Raw genomic sequence first — 23,696 nt, forward strand, 5'->3', positions numbered from 1 at the left:
GTGCCCTCTAAAACAGGATGGGAGTGGCAGGATGCACAGACACACAGATAATCAGACACACAGGCTGTTAACTGTGGCAACATCAGCTGTGTGTGTGCAGTGAAACAGGCCACAGGGGCTTCACTGCAAAAACAGTCATTTTAACAAGCCATTAAACGCAGTCTTGAGTCTTTAAAGCTTATTTTTCTTCAGGGAAGAAAAGGAAACCTGCAAGATTTTGTATCTTGCAGGTTTGAATTAGGCTGAACAAGTTTTTTTTTTTTTTTTCCCCCTTTCCATTAGATGTTGATATTCATGGTTCACACACAATGCATCCTACTGACTTTGATGACCCCTGACCTTTCCTGTAATGCCACCATGAGGTCAAAATTCTTTGTTTTGAGTGAAACTTTTGATCTTTTCATCTAGCGCCACCATCATATCAAAATCATCATCAGTTTTCCCAAAACACTGCGTGACTAAACATCTGCAACACCACTGACATCTTTTAGTACATCTGTTAGTGCTACTTAGCAAATATTAGCATGTTAACAGGCTAAACTTATATTGTTAACATGGTAAACATTATACCAGCTATACATCAGCACATAAGCATGCCACTGTTATGACCTTAGCCTAAATAGGGCCTCACAGAGTCAGTAGTGTGGCTGTTGACCTGTTTGTGTTGGTCCATTTTGCATTTTTTTTTCTCTTATAGAGTCTCTATTTTTCTCCCTTAATGGCTTTGTAACTACTGTTTTTAAAAGTTCTATATAAAGATAATTACTCTCTGAACTATATAAAGTTGTCTGTTTCAGAATATGAATATATATATTCCAAAGAGGACATTTCATACTCAATTGAACATCAAACGATGTCCTAAATGTAACCTCCGTATGGTCACAGTGGAGTGAAATGCTGGTCTGAGGCCACAATCTGAGGTAAATGTCGTGAAGAGGACACATTAGTTCAGTTGGCTCCAACATGGACAGCCACACTGCAGAACACATTTTTGTCTGGTGTAATTCTATGGCTGGTTTAGCCTGGTTTATTACACTAGTATATCATACTAGGCTAAACAGTTCCATCTAGTGGGTAGCTGAAGTCATTATATCTCCAAAAAAGTGACCAATGACCCAGAATATTTTTTTATTTTGAAAATGAATACTAAGTTGAAGCTACTATGAATGGACTGTGATGTTTGATTGTTTTATCAGCTACCTTTTCCAAAGTTAAGAATGAACTTTGAACATCAACTTTTAAGCCAACATGAACAAAAGCTCCTTAAATTTCTAAGAATAAATGATCATTTTAAACATCTCCACTTCCATGACAGCTAAGTAAACTCTATTTCATGGGTCAAAAACTTACTCAAAGAGCTATTTGGACTGTCAGCCACAGAAAAGAAAACAACTTGTATGCCATGTATAAAAAAAAAAAAAATCAGTGTGTTGCAGTTATGAATCAGTGGACTGCTACAGAGAGCAGGAAAGCAGATAGAGCAGGGGTCGACGGGTTGCCGACCCCTGCTCTATCTGCTGCTGAAGATCATGTGATGGGATCGATAGCTCCAAAACAGCTACAAAAAAGTGCTACTGTGTCTCTTAAACACAGTGTCAACAGAAACTGAAGATTATAAGCCTTACAAATACCCAGCTGTGTTATCAGAGATGGAGGAACTGGACAAAGTTCCAATATATTCATGTAAAATTTTGCCGTTACAAGTAAAAAGATCTGCATTCAATTTCCTTCTAAAGTAGTATAGAAATATTATCAGGGAAATCAAGTTAAGTTGTCAAAAATAAAAGGAGCTGTAAAATGTATATTACTGCATCTGACATTATTAAAGTCGTCATCCTGAAGCATCAATCTGGAAACAGGATTTTTGTGTTGCAGCTGGTTTCTCAGGTTTCTGCTGTCTGCTCTCTGTGATCGTGTATCTTACCAGCAGGGGGCAGTAAAGCTCAAACTTAACTCTTTTTTTTTTTCCCCCGTCTCTTGTCCTCTTTTCCTTTCCAGGTCCCACCCGTTTCCTGTTCCTGCAGCAGCAGCCTGCGGACCCTCAGGTCAGTGAACACAGATTAGAAACGGAGAACGTTTAATAAAGTCTGCAGCTTGAGGTTATTTCTGTTAGAAGTTTAAAAGTTTCTCGGGAAGTTTGCTGAGACGGTTTAAAAGTGAAGTCAGAGAAAAGATTTCCGTCGTCGCACAAACAGGCACTAACTTTGGTTGCATGTAAACAGACTTAAAGGTATTTTCAGCTTTTTTGTTTGTTTTTAAATATATAATATATATTTATTGGGTCTGCATTGGGTTAAAGTTGCTCTTTAACTGCATACTATATTAAAGTTATAGAATGGAAAAAAAAGCATTACATACATATGTAATGCTTTTTATACAGTGATAAAGCAACAAAAACACATTTCAAACCTTGAAACACTGCAGCACACTTTGGGAAGTGATTGAAAATGTTTAGATAAACTATGCCATATATGTAGACTTGTCCTGTGTTGCTCTTTGTTGCACACATTTTATCTTCTGTCTCTTTGTCCACTTTCCTCCAGCAACAATGGCTCAGGCCCCTCTCGGTGTGGACCCGGTCCAGTTCAGCTGCGCCATCTGCCTGCAGGTCTTCAAAGATCCAGTCACCATCCCATGTGGCCACAGCTACTGCATGAGCTGCCTGACAGATTACTGGGACCGTCAGCCACGCTGCAGCTGTCCTCAGTGCAGAGCCACCTTCAGTCCCAGACCCACCCTGGGCAAGAACACCCTGCTGGTAGAGATGCTGCAGAGACTCGGTGCTGTTAAGCTGAGTGACGGCCCCTCAGCTCCTCCTCTGTACGAGGACCAGGGATTTGAGCACGCCACCTTTGACTTGTCTTCAGTTCGTGCGGAGAGGACTGATGGAGAGGTGAGGAGGCTTGCAGTAAGTCATGACTGATTCTTTGCAGACGCGTGGTTTCATTCCATGTCATGTCGCTGTTTCAGAGGCTTTTGGGGGAAACACGGAGGAATATTGCTCTGCAAATTGAAGAGAGGGAGCTGGAGCTTCAGCAGCTGAAACAAACTCTGCGGTCTTTTTCCGTGAGTACAAACAACACTGTATGTTACAATGCAAGTAATGGGAAATGCAAGTGATCTCTTTTTAAAACTGAAATTGACACTCAACTGATATCAGGTCTGAAGACAAAGAAGATAAGCCCACATCTAAAAACCCGAAAAAGTAAAAGCTATTCAAATTACAGCAGCGTAAAATGGAAAAAACAAAGCAGTCCTTATGTCAATGTTTGTGTCAACTAACAAGACATAATTATCATATCTTTGCATATTACATTTTGCTTAATGAGGATAAAACAATTCAGTCACAGTTATTCAAAAGTAATGTTGAAAATGGCTTTTATATTCATTAACTGCCACAGACCTATAAAGAGTGTGTTGGTGTATGTGTCCTCAGCGTCTGGCCAAAGCAGCAGTGAAGGACAGCAGCAGGATCTTCTCTGAGCTGCTGGAGTTCTTGGAGCGTCGTCGCGTCGAGGTGAAGGAGCTGATCAGAGCTCAGGAGAAGGCTGAAGTGACTCGAGCTGAGAACCAGCTGCAGCGTCTGGAGCAGCAGATCTCCGAGCTGAGGAGGAGAGACGCTGAGCTGGAGAAACTGTCACACAGTCAGGACCAACACCTGATCGCACAGGTGACGCAGGAAGATGTCGGGGCATTCTCAAGAGTCTCACTGCCTTTAGTTTGTTCTGAAAAGTTAAGAAAGCAGCTTGTATTTTTGTTCAGTACTGGTTTCTCATGCTGTTTCCTCTGCGTTAGAGGTGTCAGTCCTGCTGCAGTCCAGTTCCTGCAGGAGCGACCAGCTCTCTGAAGGTCAGTCCACATGTTTCCTTCGGGCCTGTGAGGAGGGCCATGTCAGACCTGAAAGAGCAGCTGCAGAGTCTGTATCACAGAGAATTCCCAGGTGTCACCTCTGCAGGTGTGTTACATCTACCTGAATATCACACTTGCTCTTAATTTCACATTTAAGAGGAACAGTTAAATTCAGTCCCTCTGACAACGGATGTCCTGCTTTTACAGTGAAAACTGTGAACATCCTACAGACAGAAAAGACCGACAAGGGTGAGTGTGTCTTTAAAAAAAAACAATATTACTTCACCGGTTGTTCCATTTTGTGTTATGTAAAATGACCGATGTACAGTCAGTGACCAGAAAAATACTGAGTGAACTGCCACAAGTTAGGACAAGTGGTTTCATTTTGGATTCAGGTCTAAGCTGATAAAACACCCGCCTCCACATCCAACAAATCTCTCACTGAAGATTTAATCCCCTCTGTCTCTACTTCTTAGAAAAGAGCAATGTGCAGATTATTCAGGTAGAAATTTAAACTTCAAATATGTCAAAGTTACTTATATTTTTTTTTAGTGATTCTAATTCAATTAATACTGAATTTACATTTCAAATTCAAACTCCTAAAACTGTCACTGTTGACAGGCGGATGTTCTGTGCTTTCACTATTACTCTCATGCTCATCTCAGAGGTGCTCAGTAGGATTGAGTAGGAAGTGATGCTCCCACGTCATTAATGTCATCTCACCTCCACAATTCTCAAATCGTCCCTGGATGATTCCCGACAGGGAGGATCACGTGGGTGAAAGAACCCATTCCCACAGTGACAACACAAAGCTCACAGATTGATAAACCCAGTTTGCGCCATTATTCTAAGGTATGAACCACTAGTTGTTCACTACTCAGACCATCACTTTTGAAAAGTCGTGCGGTGATCAAACCCTTCAGCCTTTGTTTAATGCAAAGACAAAGTGTGCAAATGCAGAATAGCTGCTGTTGCACAACGCCACACAGACAGCCATGACCCCGTTTCTTCTGCAGAGGCTCAGTTTCAGTTTTTCTGGTCATTGCTCGTCTGTTCAACCATGATACATTGTTAGTTATAGCCCAGAGAAAATGTTGAGCCTCTGAGCACAGCATATTGGCTGATTTCTCTTGATGTTGACTTCTCTTTTTCTTCCTGCTTTTGTTTTGCTCATGCAGCGATGAAGTCTGGTGTTTCTACATCCATTCCCACTTTGGACAAGAGAGATGATCTCCTTCAGTGTGAGTAGAACCAGTCTGATCTGTCTGACTAAAGCAGTTCTCTAACTTGCTGGTTCTCCTCCACAAACACTTGAATCTCCCCTGAATGTCCTTTTCCTCTGCAGACTTCTGCTCGCTGTCTCTGGACCTGTTCACAGCGCACAGGGAGCTTTCTCTGACTGAGGGGAACCGTGTGGTCAGAAGAACCGGAGAACTTCAGTCTTACCCAGACCACCCTGATCGGTTTGACACCTGGGGCCAGGTGTTGTGCCGTGAGGGCCTACAGGGCCGCAGCTACTGGGAGGCAGAGTGGGACGGACAGCAGGTGGCAGTGGGGCTCACCTACGAGAGCATCAGAAGAAAGGTATCTCATTCTCACACCTCATGGAGTTGTTTTCAGGGGAATGTGGATTATTAGGCTGCTGCTTGGGATGAAAAACCCAATTCAGTCAGTACATTAAAGGGAAATTCTGGTATTTTTCAGTCAGGGTCTTGTTCATATAAATGTTTAATTCAAGATGTCACAGAAGTAGATCCCCAGTTAGCAAGAGTTAAAAATGAGTCTGCAATCCCCACATCTCTACAGTGGGCGTGCAACATGAGCATGACCCATAGTCAAAATAATAATGAGGAGAAGAATTTTCCTTTGAGCAGAATGAGAAGAAACAAGCCTGTTGTACTCTTTCACTCTATTACATGTAAATCCAGAATAAGTGCCATCCTTATTACTTTCATCATTATTATGCTTCTTGTGTTTGAATTATGTTTGGTCGAGATAAAATAATCATAATTTAAAATCTAGAAATTTTTCATTTGACAGTTTTATGTCTAAAGTTATCAAACATAGTGTTGGGACTTAAATTTATGTGGTTAAATCACTGACAATCAGTGGTTTGGTGTAATAAAACCAGTAGGTTCTGCTGGATATTCTTCACGTCATTCAGCCGCATCTTATGATCTCAAAATCAAGAAGTATGAGCAAAGCAGGTTTGCTGTTTTCTGGTTGAATCTACTGCTGACTGTGAAAAGTAAATCATTCTTGTCGTGTGTTTCAATATTTGACTCCCTGCCATCCCTGTCATCAGGGATCATCCAATGACTGCAGGCTGGGACACAACTTCCTCTCATGGAGTCTTTGCTGCGGCTCATCCTCCTTCGCCTTCTGCCATGGAAACGAGGCTCAGGCGGTGGAGGTTCCCTCCAGCTCGGCGTCCCGCAGGATTGGGGTGTTTCTGGACCACGATGCTGGGCTGCTCTGCTTCTACACGGTGACACCCAGAGGAGTCCACCTCCTGCACAGGGTGAAGACCAACTTCAGCCAGCCTCTCTACCCAGCGGTGTGGCTCGGGGCCAAATCTAGCATCATCCTCTGCAACGTGGACTGAAAGATCGCAGCCGTCAAGACATCTCGACGCTGTGTGGTCAGTAATTTTGTGCAATTTTTAATGTTATTTAGAAAAACTGACTCACGTACTGACTAGAGCCCAACTGATACATCAGCTGCCTTTAAAAAAAATATTATCATTGGCAAAATAACGACCAAATAACAAAATTCTGTATGGAAACGCCAATTACATGTTCTGAAAGGGTGTTCTCAGTCACTGGGATAATTTGTAAATAATGATCTCTCTTTAGCATTGTATAGATAGAAATAAGAGAGCATAGGTAAAAGAATAAATTAATACATAAAGATGAAATTTAATTAGAGCAATTGTCAAAAAGTCATTAAATGTAAACAGTGCAAGTGTTATTTATCCTAACTCTGATTTTTATATACAAGCCTTTTTAGTTATTTCAACTTTAATATATTTTTGTTGAATTGCATTTGTTTATGATTGTTTGTTGAAAAAAAGAAAAGAAATATTAGTTGATTTAAACCAGTATTTGTTGATCAGTTGGGCTCTAGTATTTTCAGTAAAGCCTCACTAACTGCTGTGCATTAGCCCGGGATCAGACTACATGATACAAGTCTGTCAGACGGACGTGTTATTCTGTGTAATGTGTCCTAAATTGTTTCTCATATCAGATGCATGTGATCAGATCAGATTTATGTCATCAGTCTAACAGTGTGGGGGCGCTGTAGTGCAGCGTAGCTTGGTCATAGTAACCTTGGCCTACAAACATGTCGTCTGACACGTGTCATGCTTCAGTGACAGAGACCATCTCAAAAGACGTGAATGTTGTGTAGTCTGATCCCCGCATTATTCATTGTACTGTAAATACTGATGGGCCATTTCACCCAAATTTACCCGTTTACCCATTTCACTTACCTACCTGATGTCCACAGCCATGCAGATAGTTTTAACTCTGGTTCTGAGACACACATCTCTTGAGATTTCTGCTATTACAATGGGAGTGAATGGAATTTTGTTTTTGGTGCTGGCAGTATAACTAAGTTACTTATAAAAGTCATATTAAAAAGGTCCCAGATACTCTGAACAATCCACAGACCTCACTCTTTGTCAGGACTCTGGCCTGGGTAGAAAGTTGTGGATTGTGCAGAGAAACTGGGTCAGTGTTTTTGGAAAAGAGAGATTTTACTTCAGGTCTTTAAATGTCAAGCTTTAGCACCGAAAACAAAATTCCTCCATTTTACTGGGTTGGAAGCAGAAAACTATGTGCATGGCTGGACACCAATACAGGTAAGTGAGAAAATGTTTCATTGCTGGGGTGAACTGACCTTATATAACCTGGGGTAAGAATGCAAGAGACATATTAGCTTCAGTGCTAGAGTTGGTTTTTATTATTATTAACCGTTGACACAATCAGCAGAGAAACAAGGCGTGATGACAGACAGAGAAAGACATGCTGGGATCAGATCTTGTTGAAAGCTGCTACGTCGACACTCTGGACCTGAAACGGAGCGAAAAAGTGAAACTTTAATGAGTTTACACACTGTGGGAACAAGAGTTTAAATGGTACACTGTCACATCTGCAAATGCAGTGGAATCAGGATTTGTTTTTAAAACCGTTAGTTACTGTATGTACTACAATATCCCCAACCGTGTAGTTTAGATCGGTGTACCTTAAACTGACAACTGAGTTTAGTTTAGCTGTCCGGTCATTTAATATTAGTCATAACAATAAAAAGCAAGTTTGCAAAGACCTTCTGAGTGTGTTTTAACTGCATCATGTGCACAGGTCACAGTGAGGACACATGATAGTTTTGTTTACATGAGTTTGCAGACAGAATAACAACAAAATTACTTACATAGTCTTCAAACTTGGTGATCTCCTCCTCTAACATGTCTGTTCCCACCTTGTCATCCTCCACCACACATGCGATCTGCAGCTTCTTGATGCCGTAACCCACAGGAACCAGCTTGGACGAGCCCCATAACAGACCGTCGGCCTGAACCGAGCGCACACACTCCTCCAGCTTCGCCATGTCTGTTTCATCATCCCACTGAAAAATGCAGCAGGGGAGCGGTGATAAAAGACCAGATTAAAAAGGGGACGATGAGCCAGTCAGTTTAAGAGATTTTTTTTTTTTTTTTCAGTATTTGGCTCCTGTTGGAGACATCAGCATTGAATTCTAAGTAAATCCAGACAGAACACAGACTTACGGGTTTGACATCCAATAAGATCGAGGACTTGGCGATGAGGGCGGGTTTCTTGGCTTTCTTCTCTGCGTACTCTTTCAGCCTCTGCTCTTTGAGTTTCTCTGCTTCGTCGTCCTCGTCGCTGCCGAACAGGTCGATATCGTCGTCGTCGTCGTCTTCCTCTTTAACTGGGGCGCTGGTCTTCTGCTGGACAGTAGTGCCCTGAAAGGAAAAACCTTAGTTACTCATACAGGGCCCTCTAATGACTTCCTTCTGCTAAAGTAAGGCTAAACTAAATGATAGATAGAAACTGTAGAAACTCACGTTTGTGTAGGGGACTGAAGGAGCAGGAGCTGGTGTCACAGCCACGGGAGGAGATTTTTCCAGAACTGCTACTCGACTTTCCAGTTTGTTAAGTGCTGCCCTTAAGTCGTCTACGACTAGAAAAACAGGATCAGAGTCAATGAGCGTTACTTTTGATCACTGATTAATCCTTTAAGAAACCGAACTCTCAAGTTTAAAAAAAACTAGATATATTTCCCATTTAAAGCTTCTCAGATGAGGATTCATCTTTTTTTCTGTTTCATATAATTTTAAAATAAATCTTTTTGGATCTTAAGCTGTTGGTCGTAGAAAATAAGCACTTATCAGTTCATCACTTATCACCCGTTATCAGTACAGGCTCTGCTAAATTCTGATGACCATTTGTCATTCTTCACTTGAACAGATCAAGCATAAATTAAGTCAATTATGGCCTAAAATAAATAAGCAACTAGTAATCAATCTACCTTTTTCGTGTTAGTTCACGATTGAGTCAATAAAATGAGAAATTAGGGACAAATGACCCCAGATTATAATATACAATGATGGAGTAGAGAAAAGCTGCTGGAGAAGCCAGTATCCAAAAGTGTTTGGCATTTTTGCTTCACAATTATTTTCAGTAGTTTATAAACAGTAATCTCGTCATCATTTTATAATGATAAAACACAAAAATACATAAAAACTAAATGTCAACACAGTGCCTATTTTCACTAAAATAGTTTTCATGCAGATAAAGAAAACTCGTTGACAAACAAACCTACCTTTGTGTAAGCTCTGGTTCTCCAGCTCCAGGCTCTTGATCCGAGAGACGAGTTCTCCTTGATCAGCTGTGCCGCTGCTGCTGCTGCTACCGGCGCTCTGCACAATAAAGACACAAAACGAGGAGAAATGGTTTAGTGAGAGCAACATCTTCACGGACAAACCAGAAGATTAGTACCTTTGCCAAACCCAGGACTGTTACACAGATCCTGTATGTGAACACACAACACACAGCCAGTGTTCATTTCAGCAGCATCTACAATATCTACAACCAAACAGTGGCAGCAGAAATACAGGAGCTGTAGATGGATCCTGATAGAAGTGTAAGGATGAGAAGCAGCTGCTCGGTTTGCGTCTGAAACACTCCACACAAAAATGTCATCTCACAGCTGACTAAAGGTTGAACTGTAATGAAACGCAAACTCGAGCGTGGATGTCAGCGACGTCCACTGACACAGCAGTTGGCAGCAGAGGCGCTTCCAGTGACACACAAAGCTTGGTGACACTTACAAGCTGGTGTTGGCTCATGGGAGGTTGACCAGACCCTCTCTTAGATAATGTAGTCTTCAGCTGGTGGGGTGGGGAGGGGGGGATTTCAGGTATGAAAAAGTCAAAAATCCAGTAAGAGGGTGGGAGCATGAACAAAACTGAATGAAGCACATGCTGAAAGGAGTGCTACTCAGGAGTGAAGAACATAACACTAACACGGCGACTAAGGAAACAACATAGAGCAGCTTTATGTTGTTTACACACCCTGCAGTACAAACTACCTCTCCAAGCAGGAAGGTTTGTTTGGCCTTTAATTCAGAATATTTACATGAAAAGCTATTGAATATTATAACCTATCAACAGCAAGAAAAAGACATGTCATAAAGATAAATTCAGTCAAGCAAAGCTAAGCATTTTCAGATTACATGTTCAACGTAACAGGTATTCTGAGTGTTAACATCAACTACACAAATCCTCTTATCTGCTCTTTTTCCAGATATGAAAGGTCAAAGAAGTAAAAACAGAAAAAGGACCTGGCTTCAAGTGTAACAAGAATGTGAAATGACACGAAGCACTAAGACACACTGCAAAGGCCTGAGTCTCTGAAAATGCACAACCTAACAGCAGAAATCAAGACCTCTAAGTAAGTACAAAAACTGTTCAATTTATGTGAAATGAAAACTGTTCATTCTATTAACAATAAATATTTTCCACAGGTGTATATATTCAGACTGTACTCAACCGAGGATGAGTGGAAAACAAGAGATGAGACGCAGATAATTCTCATAACTACAGCTCTGATAGAACATTCAGTTATACTCACTCCTGCGAGAGATTTCTGGATGTTTTCCCTGGCCCTTGCAATGTCCTGCAGAATCGTGTTAGCTCCAACATCCTTGAAGAAAATGAACAAAAGTCAATGTCGATCCATGCTTTACTTTATGAAGTTTAGGTATTTATCTACTAATTCAATGCATCTTTGTAGCTACACTACCAGCCAAAAGCTTTAGAACACCTCCATTTGACCAGTTTTTAATGGAAATTTACAGTTTAATGTCCCAGTTTACAGCCCAATGCACTACCATTAAAGGTTATTCACTGGACTTGAACTGCTGATAACTTAAAAGATAAACTCAAGCTCTAAGCTAATGTGCATACCTGTTTTGGTTGTGATGAGCCGTTCATGCGCTCATAGAAGCGTCTCTCTGCCTCATCGTAGCGAGGTTTGTCAAACCAGATCTTCTCCTGGGCCAAAAAGTCGACTGCGCTCATGGTGCTGTGGAGGAGAGAGTGAGGAAGGACAGGGATGTATGAACAGGACACGGGAAGTCAGGGAAAAAGAAAAGGAAAATCTATATATTATAATTACAAAAATAATACTTAAAATCACCTGGCGTGTATTTATAATCACAATGTTAACTGTTAAATGTTAAAATGCTTATTGTATGTATTATTTCACCTACACTCCTCATGAACAGACCAACCCAACCCAGCCCAACTGTACAACAGAAATCTTAAAGTATGCAAAAGGCAACGGTTCACACAGACACTCACTCAGGAAAATTATAAACATACCACAAGTAATAAGGAATGAGTGAACCAAGAGAAATGGAAAAAGAAAAAAAACAAGATGAACAAGGAGGGCAAAAAAAAAAAAACATTCAAAAAAAGGGAAAAAGAGGAAAACAATGAAAGATGAACTGAAACATCTGGAGCGGCTCCATTCTCCCAGTTTGCTCATACTTGTCCCTCAGTGTGGCAGTGGAGGCAACTGATGAGGCATCTGCTTCTGGCCTCCGACCCTTCTTCACCACGGCAGCTTTTTCGTGACTGTAACCATGGAAACGGCTCTCCGCTGCATCATACCGCCACTTGTCCAGCCACACCCGCTCGCTGTCTGGGTGGAGGAAGTAGCAGACTCCTGCTGCCGATTCTTCCCTCTCCGGGACCTCAGCTGGCTCCTCTTCTTCTTGGATTGGGTGCAGAGCGTGAAAGACATCTGCTTTACCCTGCTGGACCGCCCGTTTTTCCTCTACCAACACATCCTCATCCTCTTCTTCTTCCTCTTCTTCTACAAGGCTCTGAGGGTGGTCGCTACTTCTGGATGTGGAGGTGCAGCTGGACCGCTTGGAGGAATTGTTGCCGTATAGATTCTGATAAAAGGCTGCTTCAGCACGGTCATACAGCGGTTTCTCCAGCCACACGTCTCTGAGCAGCTCCAGTGGGATGCGAGGCAGTCCATTAACTGACTGACGATTAGTAGGTGTGACGGCTGCCTGCTGGATGACAGGGGTTGCAGGTGTCGGAGCTAGAGACTGATATCCTTCATCAGGTGTTCTGGATGCGATGGAGCGGTTAGGTGGCGATGGGAGGTCCAGAGAGTTCGGAATGGATGGCTGCATGGATTCTTCAACAAAGCGCCGTTCTGCTTGGTCAAAGGTTGTCTTGTTCACCCACACTGCCTGGACAACATGGTGACAGGCCACCTGATCGCCATGGTGGCAAGCCAGTCCTGAGAAAGATGGAGCCACAGCAGATGAAGAGTTTGAGTGTTTTCCTGGGGCTGGAGGTGACCGGTTTGACTGGGTGGTACCGTTGGAAGAACTCGCCAACCAGCACTGGTAGCGGCTCTCGGCTCGCTCGTAGATGTTGCGTTCAAACCACACGTAAGCACACTCGGACTGCAGGCCAATCAGACCAGCACGGGGATCAGACTGGCTGGTCTTCTTGTCTGGCTTCTCCTCGGTTTTGGTCTTCCTGTCGACATTCTCTTCAGGGCGGCTCTCGGGATTCGATGAACGTTTCCTGCGGCGGCGGCTTTTCCCACTGCGCTTTCCATCTCCATTCAAGCTGCCGCTCTCCGGAGAGGATGATGTCGTCTCTCCATTTCTCTGACCTGATTCAGTCTTGTTCCTGCACCCCAGTGCTGCGTTTGTGGACCGGTCCACCTGACAGTGGTTGGGAGGCTGATCGTGCTCCGACTGATCCACTGCAGAGCACTGGGGGATCTTCCTGGACATCATCTTTGATCCGTTGCAGGGAAAAAAAAAAAAAAAGAACAGGTACAGGCTTTGGGATTATTTAGAGAGACGCAAGAGGGTTTAGAGACTCAAAGGGACAAATCTGTAGCAGACATTAACTCTGCTTCTTTTTTTTATAGAGATGCATGTATAAAATTGTCTACAAATCAGTCCCATAGAAATGCAGAAAGCATGCTAGAAAATAGAACAAATCCATGCAGATGAGTTTGTTATTTGTGAAGAGTCAGTGTTGTCCAGAAAAATCACACAGAGCAAACACTGAATTAGCCTTAGAAAAGCAAACATGGTTCAGTCTCAAGAGTACAAGTAAGTATGGCAAAACTCTGGCGTTCGTGGGTTTTGGTCTAAATGCCAGTAGGACATTGTCCAACTGAAGCCAGAAATGCAAAACACAGTCCCAAGTTGCATTCTTTCCTGCGACCCAATTTGTTTCAGCCTTCCAAATAAATGCTTCTAAAACAACAATGCTTGTAAAGACATGACCTGGGTTTCTGGTCTATAGAGCTTGGACACTGATTGGATATTTTAAACATGAACTGGTTCAACAAACAGCCAGAAAATACATTTATCTTCCTTTTTTTGCTTAAAAAATGGATAGCTCTGGCTTTCCCATTGATATTTTCCTGCAAAGTATATCAATATCAAGAGTATATTAAGGTGATATGTGTATAGAAATGCGGTTACCATTATCTGCTATGTTAATTTTGTTTCCATAACATTAGTACAGAGCAGTAAAGTCCTTAACATTTTGGTAACGAGACAACGTAGAACTATTTTTTCCAAAACTGTTTTATAAATTCTTCTCAGCAAAAACAGACTTGTTTTAAACCTTAAAAAGAGTCCACAAATCTTGACACAGTGATATGAACACATGCAAAGAAAGAAATGGTTGTGATGAGTTTAAAAGTAAAATATTAAGACAATGAAATCAAAAGCTGACACTGATGGATCACTGAAAACCACTGACATGCTCGTGCATGAAAACTGACACAATAGGTGCTGAAATTTTCTCTTAACAAACCAAAGAGCAAGCCATGCTGATTTTATGAGAATTGTGCTGCAATACAGGAAATGCATTCCCTTAACATTTCATCATGTGAATGTTAGTAAGATTGAATCAACACTATTACACCACTGAAATGAATTTGGACACTTTTGGGAAGTCATTTTCTACTTAATGTTTATTTAAATAAATATTCAAGCTCTTAACTCACCTTCCTTAGTGAAGTTGCTGAGCTCAAACTAGTATCTGAATCAAATACTCAACAAGTTCTTTTCATCCAGTTAACCGTAAGCCATTCAAAGAGAAATTAAACAATAACCATCTTGTAAAAGGATGTAAGCAATACAGAGTATACTAATATGAAAAAAAAAGCAACACAAGACTCAAACACGGTACATGTCGATGAAGAATACTTACTCGTCAAATTCTGAATGCAAGATGAGAGGAAACAAGCTAAATGTTAAAGATTTCAGTACAACAGCACCTCAACGTAAAAGGGCTTTTATATTACACAAGAACATCGAGCAACAACTTGGGTGCATCCCAAAGCCTCTCTTTCCCCCCTTCATCTGTTTTCCTCCTTGCCTAAAATGGAAAGCTCTGGGCACAGTTTATTTTTCTGTCCATCAACAAAAATGGACATTTGCTGTTAAAGCACTCCTACCATGACTCCTCAGTTCAATGAGCCAATCAGGTTAAATTAGTCGTGAAGTTCCAGCTTTTGACTTTGAGCCATGCTGGCAATTGCATTTATTTTAAAGCCCCCCCCCCAACAATTGTTTGCAAGGCTAGATCACTGTGGTTACTCTTATTTACGCTACAAGGATGGTAGGTTTATGAAATCATGACCATCAATTTCCAGGTCACTGAGGACAACGATTTGTGATGGACAGGATGAGTGCTTTCTAGGAGCATTTAGGGTGCACCCTTTTTGTAACAGCTCTATTGACAGCCAATGGAGTAACTCAAAAACAGGAAAAACAGAAAAAGGATAACACTGGTGATATTCAGTATTTGCCCCAAGCCCTTTGTTCCTATTGAAAGTACAATTTTTTTTAAAAATGGGTCATGGATATAGAACTTGTTTTGTGGAAAAAAAGGACTAAATAACTTCAGAGAACAGCCTGTCACTGCAGTTTTTAGTTAATACTTTAACATGTGTTGATAGCGCATTTGTCGGGTGCTATTTTTAGCCACAGATTTGGTGCACTAGTGAATATTTCTGGCAGCAGGACAGTGTATGTGGGATCAACTCAAAATAAACTACTACAGTGTGTGTGTACACGGTAACGAAGGACCATCACTGATGTGTTTTTAATAGTTTCTGGAAAGGACGGAGCTCTACAGTACAGAGAAATACGCTATATCGAGCTTTGGATGCATATAAATACTTGCTAGTAAGATCAATTCATTTCTGTCTTTGATTTTTTTTCATGGAATCGGCTGATAGTGAGAAAAATACTGAATATTGCCAGCATTATGCTTTAGATGTTTGTTTATTTTGTGGTGCTTATCAAAGAATACTCCTGTAATGTCATGAATTGGGGAAAATAACCCTGAATAGCCAATGCCAAGTGTTCACAGTGTTATCATCTGAATACTGCTGGCTGATGCAATCAGAGCCCATTTACTTCAAAAACAACGTTTAATCTCATTGATGCCTGTAGGGCTGTTTACCTGCTTCATAAGGTTTAGGACAGGTGGAGTTGTTCAAGGACACTTCAGCAGAGCAGACTACCACCGACTGACAGCTTCTTTTTCAAACTCAGCTGTTTATATTTTTGTTTTGTTTTTGTTGTTGTTTTGTTTTTAATATCAGATAGACAGTCTCTTAATGCCAATAAGCATTAGAATAGGGTTTCTGCAGGGCTCACCAAGGTAAACTTAATACTTTTTAATTACCCTTTTAATACACAAAAAGTTAATATCTGTTTCACACTGACTAAAGTATAAAAGATATAACTGAAAACCAGTGGGGATGATATAACAGAATTCATTGACATTTATATCACGTTTTTGTCACTCCCTCCCAGCAGTATTTTCCCAAAAAAATCTTAAAAGGATACATTAAATCAGTGCTTTAAGAGTTTTCAAAACCTGAGGATACTCAGGAAGAAAACAGATTCACTGAGATAACAGGTCCAATTAAAAGGATTTTACACTTAAAAATCAGGAAGCAGTTTTACTAAAAGGTTATAAATATGAAATGGCATTAAGAAAAGCCTAAGAAAAGCCTGTGGTGTAAGATGCTGCACAGCAAAAGGCAGTTCAAAGCCTCAACAGAGCTGTCATCATCAAAAGGTGTGCCCTGCTAACCTTAACATTAGCCATCTTTCATTATCGTGAAGTGGGTCCTAGCTAGGATCAAATGCTGTCAGTAGGTGGTTAGAATTTCATGGTACACCAAAATAACCGTGGTTGTTTTAATATGTGACACTAAAACATCAGTTCTTAATTGTGTCGTTTAGATAAAATGTCACAGCCAGCTACTGTAGCCGGCATCTCCCCCGGCGTGACTGCCGCTCTGGGCAGCGTTAGCACTAGCAAGCTGCCCCGTTCCAGCTAGCCGTTTGCTAACCTCGGCTAACACAAGCCGAGTCCCTGCTGTCCGCATACCACTGAATATCCGTTATTTTCCCCCAAAATGTCTTTTTACAGAGCACCAGCGCTAATCCCCGGACTGAAACCCCAACTGTCAGACAGCGTTAACGTTACTTACTGCTGTGTTTTTTGTCCTGTAGGAGTGAGACCAGGCCGGTGGATAAAACGCGTGTTTCTCCAGCCGTGAGTGACACCGGGAAGGAAGAGGGGGAGGAGGAAGCAAGGAGCAGGGGTGATTGTGTGATCTTAGCGGGTGGGGGAGGGAGAGTTATGAATCATTAATGCTGCTAGATGCCCCCATGTTGGATCTCATGACACTAAGTGATGAGGTAAAATGTGGATAATCTGTGAGCTTCACTGCTGTTTACTATTACAATCTATATTTTCATCAACATATAACTCGGTCAGATCTTCAGTTAAAGGGCCATTTCCAGCTTTTTCAACCTTGTTAATTTGTGGTTGTAAAACACTAGTCCCACAAATCTTGGAAAACTGGAATTGCAGAGACAGGCTAAGCAAGAGCAAGGAAGACTTTTGGCCTTTGATTCTCTTAAAACAGTGATTTAATTTAATTAAACTTTTTCTCCTAAATCATAATTTGAAACATTTGACACCTTTGTTGTCATTGCCCATGACTGAATAACTACTAATAAGACCTGGGGCACTGAACAAAGATTGCTTCAAACACTTTAGTATTTACAATCGCAAGTTGACAAATTCGAAAAGAGCAGCTGATGCCTGATTTGACAATCTAAACTTAACTGACAATATAAAAATAAAAAAGGCAATGCACAAAGTGATCCTGTTCACGTTGCACTTTATGAAAGTCAGTTCTACACACTTGGCATTGTAGCTCGTAAATATTTTTCTACACATTGTGCCACACAAAAAACCAGAAACTAGATGGAAGCTACACCTGAGACAGAAACTATCACTGGAATGCAGCTGCACAACCACGATCATTCTTAAGTTATCCCCAAATTTTTATTTTATGTTTCATTTGGCCAAATATTAAGTACTATATTTCAATATAATTAAATACATCCGCACATTTAACTTCCATTCAGCACTACACATTACATGCACATTAATAACCCGATCGTGGCTAGTAAGGCATTACTTCACATTTGAAGTTTACACAAGTCGTCTCTCTGGACTGATTGATGGTACAGAATGTAGATTAATTAATGGCTTAAGTCTCTCTCTCCACATTACATTAGGTCTTCAGAGTTTGAAAGTGGTGTGCATGTAAAAGCAGCCATTCTCTCAAAAAATGTAGGTCAAAGGGTCATGATAAAATAATTTACTTGTCAATGTCAATGTTAAGATTAAGCCAGTATTCACTTTTTGCTCACAACAAATCCTTCTGGTCAGAGAGGCAAAGAAGAAGAGAAGTATGAAATGCACTTGTTTAGAGGGAACGTAAGGGAGAAAGAGAAGTAAAAAAGTGACAAGTCCTGTTTTGTCTCTGTGTTCCATGTTTGTTGTTAGGCTTTACTTATGTCCAATGAGCAGTTATTAAAAGGCAACCAGCAGCAGTCATTTTCGGCTTCCGCCTGCTGACTTTCGGCCAAGCTCCCTGGCTCTCTCGGTGGCAGATTCCACAGCGCTCATGGTCGATGCCCTCACACCACCCTGTTCCAGGGTGTGAAGCCCGTAAATGGTTGTTCCACCTGGGGTGCAGACCTCAGAGCGAAGCTGAGCTGGATGCTTCCCAGAGTCGCGTAACAATCTCCCGGCACCCTGTAGCACATGACAGGAAATTAAAATGAATGAGGATGGTATCAATGAAGAGCTACCACAGAACATTTTAGGTATGCATTTACTGCATATGCACCGGATTACAGATGAAGCAGCTTCACCTTAAATCAATGGCTGCAAATTGTCACAAGTATTACTCTGTGGCTTTTTCTTCAGCTCTGAAGGACAGACATTTTTTATTTTCTAAAATGTGAATAGGGAACCTCGCCTCTTCTTCATTATTACAATAGTGTTAGTGTTGTGTTTCTTGTGTGTGTGAGTGTGTGTGTGTATATGTGGGAGTTATATGAAGCTTTTATTAATTACTACTTGAATCTCTCTCCCCTTAGGAATTGAAACACCATCAAACTGACCAGAACAGTCTGAGATGCGATGCTGTGTGCCAGAGCACTCGGCATGCCCATTTTAACAGCTCCTTCTGCCAGCGCTTCAGCAAACAGGTACACCTGCAGAGAGGAATCACATGCATCAGGATATAAGGTGAACAAGTTGTCCAGTTTTTCTATTTCTTAAAAATGCATCTGCTGGGTTTTTTTTTCAAATCAGTATTGTCATTACATTCCAGACAGCCAATGGTTTTCTTTGATCTTTTTTAATTTTCTCTGACTAGGATCTTTCTCTGGATATGTAATTCATCACAGGGAAAATTGCCAGGGCCATTCATACAAAGGAGAAATTTCCCTTAATTGTTTATATTTCTGGACCTTGAGCCTTTGTTGCATGTCATTCCAAATCTCTCGCTCCCGTCATTTCCTGTCATTACTTTACTGGCAGTTTTCAAAAAGGAATAAAAACATAACAAGCCACGTGACCTGTAAAACAAAGAGTTAATATTTAACATCTTCCAGCTCTGGCACAACAGCCTGTACAATGAGCCCCTGGTTAGCTTATAGAACATGTTGTCTTGGTAACTTTGATGATTTATGCTCTGTGTACCACATTTAAAAAGCTTATGTTCTGTACAAGACTCAGTAAATGAAGACTGTAGTCTATAGGGTTTTAAGCATGTTAACCACATGCTTGGATTTAATTGCTTCAGATGGCATTTCGAGAACAGATCCACCCAAACAATCACGTCAGCCTTTATTCTTGTAGAAGTTCCATTAATATTTTCTAATAACCTAATGAACAATAAGGTAAATTTGGAAATAATAAAAGCAGATCTGGAGGTCACTGTGTGTAACACAAGTAACTTTCAAGTCTTGAACTACAACAGTGAAAGGAGTTCAAACCAGAACCTGCCTGCATGGAAGAAAAACAATTAAAAACCTCAAACACTACAGCTTGCTTTAAGAAATGGTTAGCAGGAATCTTTGTAGTAAATTATGGGCTACAGCAGATATTAATTATGTTTTAAATTATTAAATGACCCATTTTGCAAACAGTTACAGAGACTTCCTGCAAAACAAAAAAACAAACTCACAAAAGCAACTCCACTCCCGCTCAGTCCAGTATGGATGTCAATCCAGGCCTCAGGTCCCTCCTCCACCAAACCACAATGATGCAACAAGGAGCGAAGCAGAGCTCCGTCCTCCTGTTTTGCATGGGATCCCAGAGCAAACAGGAGAGCCCCTTCCTGAACCATACAGGGCAGATTTGGCATCAGGCGGATGGCAACTGAATTCTCTGGAAGGAGCTTAGAATTCATGAAAAAGAGAAAAGGTTAACAAGATTCCTCCTCATCACAGAACTGGCCTCTGTTTTAAAGACTGTTACATTTTGCCTGTGGCACCCACCTCTTCTAATGTCGCCAGAGTTACTCCCGCTGCAACAGACACGATTATGTGTCTGTTAGTGATGTGTTGTGAGATTTCATTGAGAACTAGTGGAACCAGGTGAGGTTTGACTGCCACAAAGACCACATCTGAACCACAGACCACCTCTATGTTGGAGTGGGTAACAGGAATCCCCAGCTCCTGAATGCAAGTGGAAGAGATTTTACTGACCCACATGTTCAAACACTCTACGTAGACTAGACAGACATAGTCATGGGAACATTCCCACCTGACACCAAGTAATAAGTGTGTTAAAATTGTGACAACTGACTGGTTTGAAAGACAACCATACGCTCACAAGGCACCTGATCATACACACAGTAACCACGATCCTAACCATAGCCGCTCACTGTCCTGAACATAAATCTGCAAAGTAAGAGTTGAGGAAAAAGTACCTGAAAGCGTCCCAGGTTCCTGGAGGATGGTGCACTCACTTTGATGTGTACTGGAAGAACATTTCCTACAGTAGAAATATACAGTTAGATCCACTTAAAACCTTTCTGTCTGTATTAACAATACTCTTTTTTTTTTTTGACTCACCAGACAAGATGCCCTTTGCAATGCCGAAGGCCATGTTCCCTGCACCAATGAAACCAATTTTCAGCTGCGAGTCCATCTCAGGGTCCATTTTGATCTTGGAAAAAAAAAAGAGGCAGAGCACAGATTAGAGCGGGAACGTATAGAAAAATACGACAGTTTCAAAATTACCTAAAACCTAAAGGGTGTGATTAATAGGACTGTCTACAACACAGCAAGATTCCCACAGTAACAACAAAATCTCACAATCTAACAAGAGTCTGTTCTATACAATAATAGTGCAAGACAATTAGAGTTGCAGCATTTAATAATTAATTATACTAACATGAAAAAAAGAATAAACTGCCCTGAAAAATATTTCCACAACTAAAACACACCTTCCTCATTATAACTGACACCATTTCAATCTAATCTTAAGAGAAAACTGTTAAGCAGTAGTTTACTAAGCCAAATCCATTTTCCATATGCTTACAACGTAACAGCAGATGCCGACAAAGTGATGCATTGTGATTGTCGACTTTGTTTACATGCCCACAGGAAACCTGATTACTGTGTGAAATCAGGTTAAGGCAAGAAATCAGATAACATGGTAAATCCCCGTTGACAGTTGGTCAGTAATCTGATTTTTTTCTCCCTTCCCCCCATAACTGCTGTCACAGCCGAGCTTCCCTGTCCTTGGTCTTTTTGTTTTTTGTTATGCAACTACATCCTTAACCCAGCTAAAAGTTTACAGGACAAAGTCAAAACTCCCAAAAATCCCCAACTCTTTCTGCTTCCAGCTTGTCAGATGTGAGGATTTCCATTTTACATGGTTGCAAATGGAACATCTTTGAGTTTTTGGCTGTTGGTTGTCACTCCATCCAACTTGAAGATGCCACTTTGGGCATTTTTCATTTTATTCAGACTTCCAAAAAATGATTTGCCAGTCTTCATAAACTGAACACCTAAAAGACATGGCAAACATTTTTAGATATCAATACAAATGTATGGTCATGAGCTGCTTTTGTAGTCTATGTTGTAGAGTTGCGACAATGATGGCCAGTCTACTATTGATAATCAATAATCAGTTTTCATGCAAAAAGTATAAACATTCTCTGGTTTCAGCTTCTCAAAAAGCTGAGCACTGATCAGTCGACTGAGAAAAAATTAATCAAAAATAATAACGATAGTCACCAAACCATTTGTCATGCAGAAATCCCCAAACATTTGCTGGTTTCAGCTTCTCATGTGTGAGGATTTGTTGCTTTTATTTATCATTTGTGACAGTAAATTGAAAATATTCCGATTTTGGACTGCTGGTTGGACAAAAACAAGCAAATTAAAGACATGAAGGTGGACTTAGAGAAAGTGGAAATGGCTTTTTTTTCTCGTTTTACAGATGAGAAGACCAAACGATTAACTGATAAAACATGCAGATTAATCAATAATGAAAACAACCGTTTGTTGTACACCTAATGTAATGGCAAATTTTTATATCTTTGACTTTTGGACAAAAGATAAATCTAAATATGTTGATCTGGACTCTAAGAAATTCTGTTTTTCATTATTTTCTGATTTTGTAACTAATAAACTGACAACTGACAATATTCACAACAGAGACACAGATGGCCAAAGAATGCATGCATCTAGACAATGAATGGAATCACAGTGATGGTCTAATGACAGGCTACATCGCGTCCGCGGCGTCACCCATACAATTAAATCCAGGTTCTGAGTGGTATTGTCCGGGCAGGGCTGCGGCCAGTGCAGCATTGATGCTTCTCCATCCGAGTCTTCTGTCACTTCATCATTCCTGTCAGAGTTCACCCCAGCTCCGACCAGAGGGTGTCTCGACTCCATGATAGCAATCATTGTCTTTTCATACCGCCACCAGCCCTGTATTTTGGTCGGGGCCGGGGAGTCGGGCTCCCTCTTGCACTTGTAGTACGCACTTTTAAGAAGTTTCCAGCGAAACTTTAACTGGTCCACGGATCTGTGATAGCCGGCCGCTGTCATTCTCCTGTGGGCCACCTTGAAGAGTTTGTTATTCCTCACTTTCCTCCCGTCTAAGCATTTCTTCATGTCCAGCTCCTTGAGGATTTCAAGAAATAGCTCCGTCTCCTTCACGTCCCAGTTCTGCTTCTTGATACCAGAGTCGTCCATTGTTGTGGCAACGTTGCCTAGTTAGCTCGGCGGCTAACAACCGTTAGCCCAACGGCAGAATCCTCACACGGCTAGGTAGCTAATTAGCATGTCTGGTGTGGCAGGGGCAGAGCTCTGCAATTGCTAGCCTAAAATTTCAGCTGTATTTAACCTACGGGTCGTGGAAACCGTGCTGACAAAAAGCTAAAATCCTCTCTTTATAACCCACGATAGCTGAAAACTAGCCCTGCTGCTGGTATCTAGCTCGGGATAGCGAGAAAATAATCCAGGACAGATTAGATTAGAAATACAATGCACGTGTTTCTTGTTGACTGGACAACCATAAAGTAACACGGAGTGACATAAACACGATGACAGGCGATGTCGTGAATGACACCGGCTAACAGTGGTGGTAGGATGTTTATTCACCTGATGTTTTTTCAGATTTGCAGATGTCCGACGCTTAGAAAACCTCAAACTGCAGTTTAAATATAACTGTCAAGCACGTCGGATTTACCCGCAGCATCCACCGGCTAAGTGTACGTGAACTATCGGTGGGTTTGTTTTTGACTCCTTCACCGCTGCACCAGTTGGGCGGCGCCTTCGGCATCCTAAGGCACGCGGTCCACGTACCGCACCTGTCCCTTTCAACTATAACATAAATCGAACACACCGGT

General features: G+C 41.2%; 3 protein-coding genes across 9 annotated transcripts; 1 reads left to right on the forward strand and 2 right to left on the reverse strand.

Annotated features, from left to right (window-relative positions):
* Window positions 1–2,060: 2,060 nt before the first annotated feature.
* On the forward strand, window positions 2,061–19,510 carry LOC121182954 (E3 ubiquitin/ISG15 ligase TRIM25-like). Of its 4 annotated transcripts, none has more exons than XM_041039649.1 (11): window positions 2,061–2,230; window positions 2,544–2,893; window positions 2,971–3,066; window positions 3,437–3,670; window positions 3,798–3,955; window positions 4,057–4,098; window positions 5,008–5,090; window positions 5,195–5,433; window positions 6,155–6,490; window positions 10,677–10,827; window positions 18,916–19,510. In XM_041039649.1, exons 2-9 carry the CDS (start codon window positions 2,549–2,551, stop codon window positions 6,452–6,454), a joined length of 1,497 nt encoding a protein of 498 aa, XP_040895583.1. In that variant the 5' UTR covers window positions 2,061–2,230; window positions 2,544–2,548; the 3' UTR covers window positions 6,455–6,490; window positions 10,677–10,827; window positions 18,916–19,510. The 4 variants fall into 4 exon arrangements, with proteins under 4 accessions (XP_040895583.1, XP_040895584.1, XP_040895582.1 ...); XM_041039650.1 differs by lacking the exon at window positions 18,916–19,510 and adding an exon at window positions 10,897–13,278 and having other exon boundaries at window positions 3,796–3,955; window positions 5,028–5,090; window positions 10,677–10,823; XM_041039648.1 differs by lacking the exon at window positions 18,916–19,510 and adding an exon at window positions 10,897–13,278.
* Window positions 7,790–13,218, reverse strand: eef1db (eukaryotic translation elongation factor 1 delta b (guanine nucleotide exchange protein)). Of its 2 annotated transcripts, XM_041039655.1 has the most exons (9): window positions 11,924–13,218; window positions 11,339–11,456; window positions 11,004–11,075; window positions 10,202–10,261; window positions 9,694–9,790; window positions 8,936–9,051; window positions 8,636–8,833; window positions 8,281–8,475; window positions 7,790–7,922 (listed from the first exon to the last, which is right to left on the reverse strand). In XM_041039655.1, the coding sequence occupies exons 1-9, from the start codon at window positions 13,201–13,203 to the stop codon at window positions 7,884–7,886; spliced, it is 2,175 nt and encodes a 724-aa protein (XP_040895589.1). In that variant the 5' UTR covers window positions 13,204–13,218; the 3' UTR covers window positions 7,790–7,883. The 2 variants fall into 2 exon arrangements, with proteins under 2 accessions (XP_040895589.1, XP_040895588.1); XM_041039654.1 differs by lacking the exons at window positions 10,202–10,261; window positions 11,924–13,218 and having other exon boundaries at window positions 11,339–11,452.
* On the reverse strand, window positions 17,626–23,557 carry pycr3 (pyrroline-5-carboxylate reductase 3). 3 transcript variants are annotated; one of them, XM_041039653.1, is made up of 7 exons: window positions 23,449–23,557; window positions 20,902–20,995; window positions 20,757–20,821; window positions 20,323–20,502; window positions 20,010–20,222; window positions 18,940–19,032; window positions 17,626–18,568 (listed from the first exon to the last, which is right to left on the reverse strand). In XM_041039653.1, exons 2-7 carry the CDS (start codon window positions 20,987–20,989, stop codon window positions 18,365–18,367), a joined length of 843 nt encoding a protein of 280 aa, XP_040895587.1. In that variant the 5' UTR covers window positions 20,990–20,995; window positions 23,449–23,557; the 3' UTR covers window positions 17,626–18,364. The 3 variants fall into 3 exon arrangements, with proteins under 3 accessions (XP_040895587.1, XP_040895586.1, XP_040895585.1); XM_041039652.1 differs by lacking the exon at window positions 23,449–23,557 and adding an exon at window positions 22,594–23,408 and having other exon boundaries at window positions 20,010–20,162; XM_041039651.1 differs by lacking the exon at window positions 23,449–23,557 and adding an exon at window positions 22,594–23,408.
* Window positions 23,558–23,696: the final 139 nt, after the last annotated feature.

This window comes from Toxotes jaculatrix, chromosome 6 (assembly GCF_017976425.1).
Source record: "Toxotes jaculatrix isolate fToxJac2 chromosome 6, fToxJac2.pri, whole genome shotgun sequence".
NCBI classification, from domain to species: Eukaryota; Metazoa; Chordata; class Actinopteri; family Toxotidae; genus Toxotes; species Toxotes jaculatrix.